General features: G+C 43.1%; 1 protein-coding gene across 4 annotated transcripts in view; it reads left to right on the top strand.

Moving 5' to 3' along the window:
- The first annotated feature begins 12,293 nt into the window (after window positions 1-12,293).
- The window catches only part of LOC129827438 (glycine receptor subunit alphaZ1-like), a 101,511-nt gene continuing 95,724 nt past the window's right edge, over window positions 12,294-18,080 (top strand). For 2 of the 4 annotated variants that reach the window (XM_055888288.1, XM_055888286.1), the window contains exon 1: window positions 12,295-13,302. In XM_055888288.1, coding sequence (XP_055744263.1) covers window positions 13,232-13,302 — 71 coding nt within the window. In that variant the 5' untranslated portion in view covers window positions 12,295-13,231. Of the gene's footprint in view, window positions 13,303-18,080 lie in introns of all 4 variants that reach the window. The other 2 variants (XM_055888289.1, XM_055888287.1) reach the window with 2 other exon arrangements.

The raw sequence follows: 18,080 nt of genomic DNA, 5'->3' as shown, positions 1-18,080 counted from the left end.
GATGGTTGGGAGAAGTTGCTCTCGAAGGATGTGTTGGTATCATTCTTTATTCATGGCTGTGTTCTTAGGCAAAATGGCTGAGAAGCAACCCCACACATGAATGGTCTCAGGATGCTTTACTGTTGGCATGACACAGGACTGATGGTAGCGCTCACCTAGTCTTCTCCGGACAAGCTTTTTTCCGGATGCCCCAAACAATCGGAAAGGGGATTCATCAGAGAAAATGACTTTACCCCAGTCCTCAGCAGTCCAATCCCTGTACCTTTTGCAGAATATCAGTCTGTCCCTGATGTTTTTCCTGGAGAGAAGTGGCTTCTTTGCAGCTCTTCTTGACACCAAGCCATCCTCCAAAAGTCTTCGCCTCACTGTGCTTGCAGATGCACTCACACCTGCCCGCTGCCATTGCTGAGCAAGCTCTGTACTGGTGGTGCACCGATCCCGCAGCTGACTCAATTTTAGGAGACGGTCCTGGCGCTTGCTGGACTTTCATGGGCGCCCTGAAGCCTTCTTCACAACAATTGAACCTCTCTCCTTGAAGTTCTTGATGATCCGATAAATGGTTGATTTAGGTGCAATCTTACTGGCAGCAATATCCTTGCCTGTGAAGCCATTTTTGTGCAAAGCAATGATGACGGCACGTTTTTCCTTGCAGGTAACCATGGTTGACAAAGGAAGAACAATGCTTCCAAGCACCACCCTCCTTTTGAAGCTTTCAGTCTGTTATTCAAACTCAATCAGCATAACAGAGTGATCTCCAGCCTTGTCCTTGTCAACACTCACACCTGTGTTAACGAGAGAATCACTGACATGATGCCAGCTGGTCCTTTTTTGGCAGGGCTGAAATGCAGTGGAAATGATTTGGGGGGATTCAGTTCATTTGCATGGCAAAGAGGGACTTTGCAATTAATTGCAATTCATCTGATCACTCTTCATAACATTCTGGAGTGTATGCAAATTGCCATCATACAAACTGAGACAGCAGACTTTGTGAAAATTGATATTTGTGTCATTCTCAAAACTTTTGGCCACGACTGTACATGTGAGCCCTGCAAGGAAGTCTATAACATTCAAAACCCCATGAGTGCTTTGTCTTGAATTTGATAAAATTACACGAATGACCCTCTGACTCCTAGACCACATATACCTCGTCATAAATATATTTTTCTCTCAATGTGCTATAGATCATAATATAGCCTGGCTACACAAGGTGATGAATATAGGAGGTATTTTTTTATCATAGCGTTTCCAACAGGGCACAACCCTAATCCGGTGAACAGAAGAAGAAAAAAAACATGCAGCAGGATATGACAACATGAAGGATAACTTTGACATTTCCTAGATATTGGTGAAAGAGCAAAAGCGAACCCCCCCCCTCCCTCCCAATGCACAATTACAAAACACCAATCAAACTTCAAGATGTGTTGTTGTGATACCTCTTAACTTTCAACTTCCACTATAATCCCCAGAATGCATTTTAAATGTTTCACCTAAGGGAAATGTAGTAGTATCCTTATCTGACCAATAAAACAAGCAGTTGTATCTCATGTATTATTCATGATACAGTCTCTGTGCTGTAGTTCACAGCAGAGGGCATCTCCTGGCTTAGGGCTGAGAGGTATTAGTTCAGCACAGGGGAATAACGAGCCAGGTCTCACTCTGTAGTTGGGTGGAGAGGAGCTGAAGACTCTCAGTGTATTTATAAATCTCAGCCATATGGTGTGGTAACCTAACTCTGGTTTGTTTGTCTGTATGTCTCTTCAAACTCTGGAATATATCTTGTCTATAGTGACCAAACACACACACACGCACGCACGCGCACGCACACACACACTGTGTTAACTTCATATGCATACCCCATGAGCCCGTGTATTTTGATCATTGATCATTATTTCCTGATAGATATAACTCAACACACACAGACTCTCTCTCTCCTTCCTGGTAGACCTCTCAATAACTGAAAACACGCAGGTTCTCTCTCTCTCTTCTTCCATGAGCATACAATTATGTCCAGTGACAAGTTCATTTTTCTCTCTGGCTGAATAAATTAAGTCATTGATTTTAATATTGGAGCCGTATGAAGGTTTTGATTAATGAAATGAAAGGACCTTTTTCCCAAAGCACTACAGAGTATACGTTGCCTGTTTACTCGCCTTCTACCACTGTGATAATCTTCTGACACTTACAGTACAATGTTCAACCGAGCTGAGAAACGGACCATGGGAAATATTCGGGGTCCATTGCTGAAAACAGTTAACCTTGACCTTGGGGTCATTGATGATATTGATGGTTCCTTCACAGTAATACATTTTAATATATGGTCATATATTTCAATGCAGTAGGAGCTCAATATGTATTTGAAGCACTTTGACATGTTTTACCTGTTGTAAAGACTATACTTCTACAATAGAAAGTAATGGACTCCATGTTTTACCTGTTGTAAAGACTATACTTCTACAGTAGAAAGTAATGGACTCCATGTTTTACCTGTTGTAAAGACTATACTTCTACAGTAGAAAGTAATGGACTCCATGTTTTACCTGTTGTAAAGACTATACTTCTACAGTAGAAAGTAATGGACTCCATGTTTTACCTGTTGTAAAGACTATACTTCTACAATAGAAAGTAATGGACTCCATGTTTTACCTGTTGTAAAGACTATACTTCTACAATAGAAAGTAATGGACTCCATGTTTTACCTGTTGTAAAGACTATACTTCTACAGTAGAAAGTAATGGACTCCATGTTTTACCTGTTGTAAAGACTATACTTCTACAATAGAAAGTAATGGACTCCATGTTTTACCTGTTGTAAAGACTATACTTCTACAATAGAAAGTAATAGACTCCATGTTTTACCTGTTGTAAAGACTATACTTCTACAGTAGAAAGTAATGGACTCCCAGGTTAAACTGCATTTGACATTGTAATCGTTGATGTCTTACCAAAACGCAGAGCTAATGCCTATGATAATATGTCCCCATGGACAATGGCTGCTGATACAAGGACACAGAGACCTCTCCTCTATGGCTGTAGAGGCTGTAGCCCAACAATTTATCAGTCTGGTTAAATTAGGGAGATTGCCAAATGTGGTCCCTTTGTGCGAATGTAAAGAAATGTGGCTTTTAATGTGATTGCCAGAGGTAGCTGTGCCATAACTCAAGGTTAAGGTCGATTGCAGAAAGGGAATCGTGTGTTATATGAGAGGATTTACAATGTCATGATGTCAAGCGTGCTTCAATGAAAAGTGGAGGAAGTGCTTTGTGATCCACCTCTAACATGTAACCGAGGAGATGTCCTTTTTCATCAGAACTCCTGCCCCCCCCCCAAAGAAAATGTTGCGAACAAGGATATGTTTGTGTTATTGCTGTAAGAAGATTCATATTAGTACTAACTAATCACAACATTTTCTGTATAACTGGACTGTGTGCATCCCAAATTACACACTACACCCTGACACCCTACGCCCTGACACCCTATTCCCTGACACCCTAATCCCTGACACCCTACGCCCTGACACCCTACGCCCTGACACCCTGTTCCCTGACACCCTATTCCCTGACACCCTACGCCCTGACACCCTGTTCCCTGGCACCCTATTCCCTGACACCCTACGCCCTGACACCCTGTTCCCTGACACCCTATTCCCTGACACCCTACGCCCTGACACCCTGTTCCCTGACACCCTACGCCCTGACACCCTGTTCCCTGACACCCTATTCCCTGACACCCTACGCCCTGACACCCTGTTCCCTGACACCCTATACCCTGACACCCTACGCCCTGACACCCTACGCCCTGACACCCTACCCCCTGACACCCTACGCCCTGACACCCTACGCCCTGACACCCTATTCCCTGACACCCTACGCCCTGACACCCTATTCCCTGACACCCTATTCCCTGACACCCTGTTACCTGACACCCTACGCCCTGACACCCTACGCCCTGACACCCTATTCCATGACACCCTATGCCCTGACACCCTATTCCCTGACACCCTATTCCCTGACACACTATTCCCTGACACCCTACGCCCTGACACCCTATTCCCTGACACCCTGTTCCCTGACACCCTGTTTCCTGACACCCTATTCCCTGACACCCTGTTCCCTGACACCCTGTTCCCTGACACCCTACGCCCTGACACCCTACGCCCTGACACACTATTCCCTGACACCCTATTCCCTGACACCCTACGCCCTGACACCCTGTTCCCTGATACCCTGTTCCCTGACACCCTACGCCCTGACACCCTATTCCCTGACACCCTGTTACCTGACACCCTACGCCCTGACACCCTATTCCCTGACACCCTACGCCCTGACACCCTGTTCCCTGACACCCTGTTCCCTGACACCCTACGCCCTGACACCCTATTCCCTGACACCCTGTTACCTGACACCCTACGCCCTGACACCCTATTCCCTGACACCCTACGCCCTGACACCCTGTTCCCTGACACCCTGTTCCCTGACACCCTACGCCCTGACACCCTACGCCCTGACACACTATTCCCTGACACCCTACGCCCTGACACCCTATTCCCTGACACCCTGTTCCCTGACACCCTGTTTCCTGACACCCTAATCCCTGACACCCTGTTCCCTGACACCCTGTTCCCTGACACCCTGTTCCCTGACACCCTACGCCCTGACACCCTGTTCCCTGACACCCTTTTCCCTGACACCCTACGCCCTGACACCCTACGCCCTGACACCCTATTCCCTGACATCCTGTTCCCTGACACCCTACGCCCTGACACCCTATTCCCTGACACCCTACGCCCTGACACCCTGTTCCCTGACACCCTGTTCCCTGATACCCTACGCCCTGACACCCTACGCCCTGACACCCTAATCCCTGACACCCTACGCCCTGACACCCTACGCCCTGACACCCTGTTCCCTGACACCCTATTCCCTGACACCCTACGCCCTGACACCCTGTTCCCTGGCACCCTATTCCCTGACACCCTACGCCCTGACACCCTGTTCCCTGACACCCTATTCCCTGACACCCTACGCCCTGACACCCTGTTCCCTAACCCCCTACGCCCTGACACCCTGTTCCCTGACACCCTATTCCCTGACACCCTATTCCCTGACACCCTACGCCCTGACACCCTGTTCCCTGACACCCTATACCCTGACACCCTACGCCCTGACACCCTACGCCCTGACACCCTACCCCCTGACACCCTACGCCCTGACACCCTACGCCCTGACACCCTATTCCCTGACACCCTACGCCCTGACACCCTATTCCCTGACACCCTATTCCCTGACACCCTGTTCCCTGACACCCTACGCCCTGACACCCTACGCCCTGACACCCTATTCCATGACACCCTATGCCCTGACACCCTGTTCCCTGACACCCTATTCCCTGACACACTATTCCCTGACACCCTACGCCCTGACACCCTATTCCCTGACACCCTGTTCCCTGACACCCTGTTTCCTGACACCCTATTCCCTGACACCCTGTTCCCTGACACCCTGTTCCCTGACACCCTACGCCCTGACACCCTACGCCCTGACACACTATTCCCTGACACCCTATTCCCTGACACCCTACGCCCTGTTCCCTGACACCCTGTTCCCTGACACCCTACGCCCTGACACCCTATTCCCTGACACCCTGTTACCTGACACCCTACGCCCTGACACCCTATTCCCTGACACCCTACGCCCTGACACCCTGTTCCCTGACACCCTGTTCCCTGACACCCTACGCCCTGACACCCTACGCCCTGACACCCTGTTACCTGACACCCTACGCCCTGACACCCTATTCCCTGACACCCTACGCCCTGACACCCTGTTCCCTGACACCCTGTTCCCTGACACCCTACGCCCTGACACCCTACGCCCTGACACACTATTCCCTGACACCCTACGCCCTGACACCCTATTCCCTGACACCCTGTTCCCTGACACCCTGTTTCCTGACACCCTATTCCCTGACACCCTGTTCCCTGACACCCTGTTCCCTGACACCCTACGCCCTGACACCCTGTTCCCTGACACCCTGTTCCCTGACACCCTACGCCCTGACACCCTACGCCATGACACCCTATTCCCTGACATCCTGTTCCCTGACACCCTACGCCCTGACACCCTATTCCCTGACACCCTACGCCCTGACACCCTGTTCCCTGACACCCTGTTCCCTGATACCCTACGCCCTGACACCCTACGCCCTGACACCCTATTTCCTGACACCCTATTCCCTGACACCCTACGCCCTGACACACTATTCCTTGACACCCTATTCCCTGACACCCTGTTCCCTGACACCCTGTACCCTGACACCCTGTTCCCTGACACCCTATTCCCTGACACCCTGTACCCTGACACCCTATTCCCTGACACCCTGTTCCCTGACACCCTGTTCCCTGACACCCTGTTCCCTGACACCCTACGCCCTGACACCCTATGCCCTGACACCCTATTCCCTGACACCCTATTCCCTGACACCCTACGCCCTGACACCCTGTTCCCTGACACCCTATTCCCTGACACCCTACGCCCTGACACCCTATTCTCTGACACCCTATTCCCTGACACCCTGTTCCCTGATACCCTGTTCCCTGATACCCTATTCCCTGACACCCTACGCCCTGACACCCTACGCCCTGACACACTATTCCCTGACACCCTACGCCCTGACACCCTGTTCCCTGACACCCTGTTCCCTGACACCCTGTTCCCTGACACCCTACGCCCTGACACCCTACGCCCTGACACCCTACGCCCTGACACCCTACGCCCTGACACCCTACGCCCTGACACCCTATGCCCTGACACCCTATGCCCTGACACCCTACGCCCTGACACACTATTCCCTGACACCCTACGCCCTGACACCCTATTCCCTGACACCCTGTTCCCTGACACCCTGTTTCCTGACACCCTACGCTCTGACACCCTGTTCCCTGACACCCTGTTCCCTGACACCCTACGCCCTGACACCCTGTTCCCTGACACCCTGTTCCCTGACACCCTACGCCCTGACACCCTACGCCCTGACACCCTATTCCCTGACATCCTGTTCCATGACACCCTACGCCCTGACACCCTATTCCCTGACACCCTACGCCCTGACACCCTGTTCCCTGACACCCTGTTCCCTGATACCCTACGCCCTGACACCCTACGCCCTGACACCCTATTTCCCTGACACCCTATTTCCCTGACACCCTATTCCCTGACACCCTGTTCCCTGACACCCTGTTCCCTGACACCCTACTTCCTGACACCCTATTCCCTATATAGTGCTCTACTCCTGACCAGGGCCCATAGGAGTGCAAAGGGCTCTGGTCAACCATAGTGCACTATAAAGTTAATAGGGTGCCATTTGGGACAAAGCTCTACTGAGGGAAGAACCTGAGGATCAACTAGAGATCAATAGGAGGAGGAAGACTGAATGGTAAATATCTGGATGTATATAATGTATGATGTATCATATATTATATTCTATAGGGTGGTAAATATCTGGATGTATATAATGTATGATGTATCATATATTCTATTCTATAGGGTGGTAAATATATTGATGTGTATAATGTATAATGTATCATATATTCTATTCTATAGGGTGGTAAATATCTGGATGTATATAATGTATGATGTATCATATATTCTATTTTATAGGGTGCTAAATATCTGGATGTATATAGTGTATGATGTATCATATATTCTATTCTATAGGGTGGAAAATATCTGGATGTATATAATGTATAATGTATCATATATTCTATGCTATAGGGTGGTAAATATCTGGATGTATATAATGTATCATGTATCATATATTCTATTCTATAGGGTGGTAAATATCTGGATGTATATAATGTATAATGAATGATATATTTAAGCAATAAGGTCTGAGGGGGAGTGGTATATGGCCAATATACCACGGCTAAGGGCTGTTCTTTAGCATGACGCAACGCGGAGTGCCTGGATACAGCCCTTAGCCGTGGTATATTGGCCATATCACACAAACCCCCGAGGTGCCTTATTGCTATTATAAACTGTTTACCAACGGAATTAGAGCAGTAAAAATAAGTGTTTTGTCGTACGCGTGGTATACGGACTGATATACCATGGCTGTCAGCCAATCAGCATTCAGGGCTCAAACCACCCAGTTTATAATCTATTCTATAGGGTGGTAAAGGAAGGTGCTCTTAATGTTCTGTACACTCATATAAAACAAATATTTAATTTAATTTTTTCCCCCCCGTGAATAACACTAACAGATTAAACGAATGTTGTCCAAGGGATCCATAAAATATGTATAGAGGATGTAATGCAATACAATGTAATGGGTTGTTCCACAATGTGCCCTTTGATATTTTAGAGCACCAATATTGAATTTTAAAAGCCTGTTATATTAAATAAGGTGCCCTTTAATATAGGCCACATGGAGAATTCAATAAATAAGATTTTTTTTTATGTGAATAACGGCTTGCTAAAATGCCAAAACTTTGACATGCCCCTCCGTCAACCCTGTGTTACCTCTAGGAAGATGTTAACCCACTTAATCACAAATAATTCTCCAAGTTTCACCGTCACTGTAAAGTCCTAGTTATTTAGTTGCTTTGACAAAGTCATTTCTAAAAGATTATTATTTATTTCATGTAATTAGTGATTAATTTATGTCAGTCCCTCATTTTATGGGTCAAATCCTGTTTACGTGAACTGAACTCTTGTTTTAACAGTGTGAAACTATTTATTTTTAAATATATATTTTTTAAAGAAACATTGAACATCTAATAGTCAATTCATAGAGTAAAAGCATGTGAGCTGGTCCTAGTCAATTCATAGAGTAAAAGCATGTGAGCTGGTCCTAGTCTTTTTGCCCATTTCCTGGTGTTTTGTGGTGGAAAACTAAGTGGGCTGAGCATAACAAGTCAACCCTTTTTACCCATAGACAAACAGGCTAGAAATGTTTTAACAATTTAATATTTGCTTTCAATAAGCTTGCATTCAAGTGCCACTCCATGTTGCACACAACAAGCTTCAGTTCCCCCTATCATAATTGGATTTATGATTGATTAAAGGAAAATATCGTCAACCCTGTTACTATATTTTGCACTTAATATAGTATTTTTTTAAATTTAACCTCTTGAGATACATGTTTTTTATGAAGTTGAAAATGCGATCTTTATGACAGAATGTTAATATTTGGTGAAATCTTGGTGGAATTGGTAGAACGACCCTAAAATTATTTATCTGCAATTTCTTAACCCTGAGCAGCGTGGGCCTGGGAGGCTTACATACTGACCACACCGCTCGTGTCACAAAATAAATGTACACATACATGTTATTCAATCATTTCACCCACACTGTTCGCTCGCACCAATGAGGCACCAATGAGCGTCTGTGTTGCCAAGCGCTAAAATAGAAGTCTGTTCTATTTGTGACGCTGAACGCGGTGCAAGTCCTGCCTCTCCCATCTCCTCATTGGTTTATAGAAGCTGATATCCACGTGCCATCTCCTCATTGGTTATGCCCACGTGGGTGATTGAAAGATGAACTGAGGTCGGTCTGTCGTTGTGGTAATACTATGAAAGTTAGATGTCAATCGCCATATAAAGTATAAAGAAGAAAAAGCCTGGAAGGAGGAGAGATGACTAGAAACGATTCGGTTGATCGTTTTAAGTGTGGATTAATTGTCGGAGTAGAGGACCTTGTGCATTTCAGGTAAAATAACAACTCAACATTTATATCCCAGGACAAATTATCTAGCAACAGCAAGCTAGCTAAATAGGACAAATTAGCTAGCAACTGCAAGCTAGCTAGCTAAATTGCCGTAAAATGTTTAATGCTTTTCGACCTGTCCCCAAATTAATATAATTGCTTCAGAGTTTGTTTTGATATTTGAACCTGCGTGTCGTGATCGCGTTTGGTGTGGGGAGACAAAATCCATTTGCGCACGATAGCGCACGATGGTGCACAATGGCGCACCCGCCCGTCCAGTCTGAGAATGGTGTTACATGCTGACCAGACCGAACGCCCGTTATCGCGCGCAAGTTGATTTTGTTCACCCACACCAAAAACGATCAGGACACGCAGGTTGAAATATCAAAACAAACTCTTAACCAATTAATTTGGGGAAAGGTCAAAAAGTCTCAAACATTTATGGCAATTTAGCTAGCTAGCTTTCTGTTGCTAGCTAATTTGTCCTGGTATATAAATATTGGGTTGTTATTTTACCTGAGGTCTCCGACAATTAATCCACAGATAAAACTGTAAACCAAATTTGTTTCTCATCATCTCTCCTCCTTCCTTCAGCCTTCTGTTTCTTCTTTGACTTCATATGGCGGTTGGCAGCCAACTTTATAGAACTGACCGGAGTGTGGAACTAAGTACATCTTTCAATAACCCACGTGGGTAAAAACCAATGAAGAGATGGGAGAGGCGGGACTTGCATTGAGCATCACAAATAGAACCCAATTTCCATTTTAGCGCCTTGGCCACGCAGATGCTCGCTAACCGGCGATAGCAGTGTGGGTGCAATGATTGAATAACATGTATGTGTACATTTATTTTTGCAACGCTCGCGCACGCGACGTGTCCAGTCTGGTCAGCATATTACAGGGATATCGGTATGCACAGTACGGCACCAATTATCTTTTCAACTCAATACTTCTTGTGTTCTCCAAAAATGTATATATTTTTTTTTACATAAATGGACTGTAATTTAATATTTTCTCTCTGTCTCGTGGGAAAATGTGTAGTATTGTAGGATATTAGTTTTAAAGCTGCGACAACAACAAAATCTTTCTGCCCCATGACAAAATCTGTAAAATTACATGAAATTTGCTTGAAAACTGCTAAATTTTGTCTCTGATGCCAAGAGGCAGACCTTTAAAATGTTCCTTCCCAGGGCCAGAGACTTGCTTCGTCCAGCCATGGCACTGTTGAAGTCATAGTAAAACTCCTTGTATGCAATTTTATCTCACTCATGGTGTGTTCTGATTATGAGGGGGTCCCTGGTGAATTTTCTATCACAAAAGGGGTCCCCGGCCTCAAAACGTTTGAGAACCCCTGGCCTAAGGGCATGATTTAAGGGGCCCTTAAAATAAAAAATAAAAAAGCTTATTTAATGTCTGTGTTATGGGTAAATATGGTCAACTGTTGTTTATCATTTCAGATCAAGAGCTAATTATATTTCAGCTCAGACATTTCTTAATTTATTTATTTTCTTAGATAACTTCTTGGGTAATGGTCATTAGTGCACTCAAAAAGGATGAAACACATTCATTACGTAATGTCATATTTAGGAGCCCAAATTAGACATTTTGGATTTTCGAAAACTCACAGCACAGCATTTATTTAATTTATATGATCCAGGTGGTCGACTGAAGAGTATTAAATTATACATGTCCTCGACTCACTTTAGCAATGAGCTAGAGTCTCTATTTGAGATAAACGCTGCAAACACGTATCTGTTTCCTCAATAGGACGAGGCGGATTCCTGTTGAATACTGTGGATGAGAACAAACAAAAGCACCATATATCCATCCGTATTCTAATCGTGCGTATTCTATTCTTTCTGTACCGTCCGTGTGCCACGTGATATTTAGTGACTGCGTTCCCGAAAGAGAGCTGCATTAGAAACCGAATCACGTTTCAATGGACAATGTGGACAGCAGTGCCGATGAAATACCGCTACTGCAGAGACAGAGAGGGAGAGATCCTCTCTTTCGATGTCTGCGTGGAGGGAAAACAATATCGATTATACAAAAAAGATCAAACAGAAAATACAAGTGGAGGCAACGAAGCGTGATATTGAACAAGATACTTTCTTTCTGTATCCTTTTTTTTTGCCGCCCTTGCAACGCTCACTTGTCAATCAAAAAGTAACCCTCAAGAACATTGAAATACAAATGAAAATACTTCATACCGGCTGACAAATTCCCATCAAAAATGAAAATGTAAAAAAAGTACATAAATAATTGTATAGTTTGTCACAAGCATTTCGCTACACTCGCAATAATATCTGCTAACCATGGTTATGTGACCAATAAAATGGGATTTGATTTTGAACATTTTAACACGTCAACCAGTGTAGACCCGGGGTGTGCGAACAGTCAACGAAACCAAAAAAGTTTATGGACATATGATAACTTAACATTTGATAAATCATGGACTATTCTCTAGTTCCATACCAATGCGCGGGACATTAAAAATATCCAGATGACAACCCCTCTCTCCAATCCGAGCCGCAGCCTAACTAGTTTGAGCAACATGTAGACCAATAACAACGGCATGTGGGCGTGTGTTCAAAGGAGAGGTGCTTTTTTTGAGTTTAGTAAATGACTGCAGCAAGACATACAGTGGTGGTCTGACGTGAGAGCGCTGGGCTATGGGAGGCAATGGAAGAAGAGGCTAGTCACATCACGATTTCACTCATTTTGACATTATTGCGAGGAATTTAAATGCAAGAAGACGAAAACGAGCTGTGAGTCCCGAACTTGACCGGACAATGGAAGTAGCTCTCTGCAGCAGTTCCAACTCACCCCTGGGAGTCAACTACCGAGACACAGAGAGTACCTGCAGAAAAACACCAGTCAGCACGGCCGGGGTAACTACAACTACGTGTGGCTTGAAAGCAACACCTCTGTTTTTGGGATGCATATAAGAGAAAGCGTAAAGAAAAAAAACACTGACTACGTATGTATATATTTCGTGTAACAACTGTGGAATTCCGCTACTGTTCTATGCGTAAGGGATATACAACCACGTAGTTAAACATCTCCTGAGATTGAGACTTTCATTGAGACGCAGAGCACATACATTCTCACATTTATCACTGAAGGAGGCAATGGTTCAAATTCACAAATTTCCCTTGTAACAAAACCCTAATTGCCGCTTAGGATCGCGAAGAATAAACGTCGGAAATATCTGTGGTATCGTAGCCTAACGTGCTGTACCCTCAAAGCTACAATAACCCGGACTGAGTGAAATCCCGCAAACCGGTTCTGCTGCTGTCCGTGGTCCTGAAAAAAAATACTCATTATTTAGGTTTTCCGAATCAGTAACTGCGGTCTAAAGAAGACGGTTTCATGGCCTGTGCGGTTATGAACATCTTGTGGTTTTCTTGTGACTCTGGAATCTGAAGAAGAAGAAAAACAACAGAAGAATTGCTTACCTTGGACGTCCGAAATCATTCAAGGAATTGGAATTCTACTCCTATTGGTGCTCCTGGAGCTGTAGGTAGCCCGAATGAGACCGGCAAAAATGTATCGAATAAACGCTCTCGGGATCTATTTGTGGGAAACAATAGTATTTTTCAGGTAAGGATCATTATTTATTGACTTTACAGTGCATTCTTAATGTGTTAAATACCATTTTATTGATATCTTGTGGGTGATCAGAATGTATCCTACCATAGCTTAGCATGCGTGGAAAAAAGTCTGAATATACATAAATCAACACAGCCAATTGATTAGGTTTAATCACACGATTATCAAAGTTGCGTTGGCTTTATTATATATGTATGTAGTCCTAATCATTCCTCTGTTGTGAGTGAGTTGCATTAAGTCACACACTACATTACAGTAAGATGTGTGTGAGAGGTGGCGGGTTAGCGGGTGCTAACAGCGAACACTAGTGGTCACCAAACGCTAAATGTTGTAAACTCTGATGAGGCAAATGTTATCAACAGGCAAGTCAGAGTAAAGGAATTGAGTGCACACTCACACACATATCAGGGAAGTTGTGTTGTTGGTGGTGTGTAGGCCTATCCATCACCTACTCACTGAGAAGAGAAATGTCTTGTGTCTGTCTTCATTTCTCTCATGGGGCCAGCGCAACTATATGTAAAAGTCTTAGGCTAATAGTATTCAAATATTGTGAATGAAATGGACAAATCATGTTTTTTTAAGACTTGTATATTTAACAGGATATAAAATGTAAATATGCTGGATGATGACTGTTTTGTTTTCTCCCAGTAACCACACAGTATATTCATCCTGACCAGTTGGAATATTCTAGTTTTGACATGATTTGTCTTTGTATGAATTTATCGACTACTATCAAGCTCGTGATCCTCATACATGAAGTGTATTATTCTCTGTAAATGTGAACAAGGATATCTCCAATGTTCACATTGGAGGGGAGGCAGGTATTCTGTTCAGAGAACAGCTTCTCTCCCATTGGCCCAAACATGGCTCTTTGTCTGTGTATGATGTTGTGCATTGCATGCCTAATCAACATTACGTCCTACATTATAGAATCAAATGAATCATCAGGGTTTTTTTTTAGACTACTTTTCATTCTATATTCTATTCTATAGTCCATTGGAATCCAGGTACATTCCTTGCAGACAGACAGTGTTTATTTAGCATTCTGGCCAGCGTGTTTAGCTAATGAAGTAGAATCAGGATTTTGCAGCCTCAGCTCCCACTGCTGAACTCTGCAGTTCTGCTTAATTGATATCTCTTTCCCAGTCTCAACCTAGACCTCCAGACCTCATTTCAAATGCAGACTTATTACTTATTACTTATTACCAAGCATTGATTACTTTGTCAATGTCAAAACAGCCTGATGAATGCACATTGTACACATCACTGTATATACAAACATATTCGTTCATATAAATTGCACATTTCTTTCTGAATTTCTATTAATGTTAGGGTTAGTTTGTGGGAAAGTTTGTGGTCATACGCACATCCTTAAAAACATAGGTGCTGGGCTAATAAAGAATGCTAGTATAGAACAAGAAGGGCCGTACACTGTTAAAGCCACTAATTCACTGCTTTATCGACACCGTTTAGATTCTAAACGGATCTTCGTCAGGTCGTCAGGGTTAATTTGTGGCCCATGTAAAAAGTTGCACGCTCGTTTAATGAACGACTATCAGATAAAGTATGCATTTGACACAGCAAGTGAAAACATGTAATTACCTAATCAAAGTCTATGTCAAGTCTATGTTAATCATTTTCAAAACATCTGGGAATTACTAGGGTTTGTTCAATCAAAATGCCCTATCCTTTTGCCACCAACCATGAAAACAGTGAGAGGAAATTTAGCATTTCAATCATTCAAAACACATTCTATTGCACAGTATTGTACACACTATGCACTGTATATTAAACAGGATATACACTGTATAGCGCACACTAAACAGGATATACACCGTATAGCCCTTATTAAACAGGATATACACCGTATAGCCCGTATTAAACAGGATATACACCGTATAGCCCTTATTAAACAGGATGTACACCGTATAGCCCTTATTAAACAGGATATACACCGTATAGCCCGTATTAAACAGGATATACACCATATAGCCCATATTAAACAGGATATACACCGTATAGCCCTTATTAAACAGGATATACACCGTATAGCCCTTATTAAACAGGATGTACACCGTATAGCCCTTATTAAACAGGATATACACCGTATAGCCCGTATTAAACAGGATATACACCATATAGCCCATATTAAACAGGATATACACCGTATAGCCCTTATTAAACAGGATATACACCATATAGCCCTTATTAAACAGGATATACATTGCTTTCTGCAACGTAGCACACCAATGTGTGGAAGTGAACATGTGGCCCTTATCCACTAACAAGAATCCCAGACCATCACTGGAGAATATGTACACAGCAAATGTGTCCACACATAGTCTCTCGTGAATAAATATTCACTGATTTAAATTCAATTAAAGGACTAACACTAAAATTAGTACCTCACATTTGTGCAGAAAAATGTTAGTCTCAACATTGTAGAATGTGGCTGTATGGTGTTTTTTAAATGTTTTTTTATTATCTTGTATCTTATGCCATCTTTGACACCATGACACATATGTTTGGGACTTATTACTCTCAGTTGAATAGTTAAATCAACCAAATACATGCACAGTTTTCCATAGCAAAATTGGAATATGGAATAATCTATTTAGGAAAAAAATTGTTGAATTGACTTCTATGGATTTTTCTATTTCATACAATGCTTTCTAAATTGAACTGGAAAATGTCAAGCTAATTTGTAATTGACTTGCTGATTATGTCATGTATTCCCCCCAGTATCACCTGGCCTATAGGCTCATGAATAAGGTTGCAAAGGGTGGGTATATTGCTGGAAACTTTCAAAGTTTACCAGTAAACGACCGGAATTTTGGTATCTTTCAAGGATTTTATGTAATCTAGCACAAGACATATTGTGGCCCTTTTTGGGTACTTCAGATTATCACAGGTGTCTGTAATTATCTCTGGCCCTCTGTGTGGCCTTATTACATGTAAAATATATGGGGAAATAAAATAAAGAGAGTGACAAAGCTGTAAAACATTATCCTAAATATAAACCACCAATTTAGTAAATACCATATCCTTTATATATATTTTTTAACACCGTTTTATTTATTTTACTATGTCGCTGTATATTTGTTGTCAATGTTTTGGCGTCAAACTCGTGACAGTTGTGAAAAACGTCAATAGTAGGAAGAGTTGCAGAGTTAATTGAAAATAATGCCACTGTTGATTAGACGCTATTTTCATTAATTAGGCTATCTTCTCTTGAACTATGTGGTCCGTCCACTAGAAACGCATTGACAGCATGGACACTGATATAAAAAAAAATGAGTAATATATATTCATCTATTTTTCAAAGCTATTCAAGTATAAATTACCAAAGATTTTCTGTTAATTACCAAAATGACTAAAGATTCCAGTAGCTTTGCAACTCTACTCATGAAACGTAACCTTGAGTTGGCCTTGAACAGCAGAAAGCAGTGACACTGCTTACATGCACAGACACCACAGCACCAGTTGTATCCAGTCACCTATATAGAATTAGTCCTTTAAAACCTCCTTTCGTCACAGATTTGAACGCCATGTCTTCATTAAATCGTATTTATACACACGGTGCTGTTCAGCAAGCCATGTCATGTTCACTGTGATAGTGATGGTGATGACAGTCATTTGTTTTCAGGTCAGATAGGCTGTACTACATGTATTGTCAGAACAGATGGGTGGGAAAGCTGGATATATTTAGTTATAAATGTATAAACCTCTAATAAAAAAAAATATTCACTAGCTCAGTGGAGTTCACGATCCCTTACAATCACACATTTTAGCCAGGTTTATTTCCAAAGCTTGATGTATGATAATACATTAATGATCAACATAGACAAAGACAGATAGCACTATAAATAACATAGCTTTTTTTTAATCAATGGCCTCACCTCTCTTTCTACTCAGTCACGGAGAAAGAAATGGAGGAATTCGTAGCTCTGAATTCACTGAAATCTGTCATCCACCGACTATGTTCTATTGTCCACACCAGTTCCAATGCATGTCCAATATGTTGTTCTATAAAGCATGCTGTACTGTACTGCATGCCAACATTGTACGGAGCATTAATTAATGTCATGTTTCACCTCTTGATCTTTCAAAACATATTTAATCAGCTCAACACAATAACACTCCGAAAGACAAATGCATGACCTTATGCTGCACACGTTCCTCATTCATTTTGTGTCATGTTTTTTAAATTTATTTTTAATTTATGTTTATGATGATTCTTGGTTTATTAACAGACATTACGTTAACAGTTTGAAAAGGAGATCAGAATGGCCCACCCTCCTCCTATCTGTGCCAGGGACTGGCATGGGATGAAGGCTTTGGTAGGGCTTTGATTTCTCAGAAAAGCCAGGATGAGATCAATTAGGATTCTGGTCTTCAGAGGCTTTATTAAGAACATAATGAGGTACACTTAGCGCTAATGATTGGTGCTCCACATTAAAGTATGCAGAGCTCAGAGACTGTTTGCATATTATTCTCTGGTGCTGGGAGTCAGCTGTTTTTTACTGCTGCCTCAGCACTGGCCACGCGGACCAAGTCTCTCCACAGTTGGCCGTGGCCTGCCAAGTAAGCATTGATCAGAAATAATTATAAAAGTAAATCTAAACTTTGATCATGCAAAACCCAGGAGAAGTCACTTGGGACGGGATAAGCCCAGACAGAAGGAAGGAAATCAAAGATGATCTTGTTGATATCCCCATAGGTGTAGAATCCTGATTCCTGTAATTTTTGAGTGGGATTGACTTCTAGGC

The sequence above is a fragment of the Salvelinus fontinalis genome, chromosome 29 (assembly GCF_029448725.1).
Source record: "Salvelinus fontinalis isolate EN_2023a chromosome 29, ASM2944872v1, whole genome shotgun sequence".
Classification (NCBI taxonomy): domain Eukaryota; kingdom Metazoa; phylum Chordata; class Actinopteri; order Salmoniformes; family Salmonidae; genus Salvelinus; species Salvelinus fontinalis.
The sequence above is the reverse complement of the archived record's forward strand: the minus strand, read 5'-3'. Positions and strand labels throughout refer to the sequence as shown.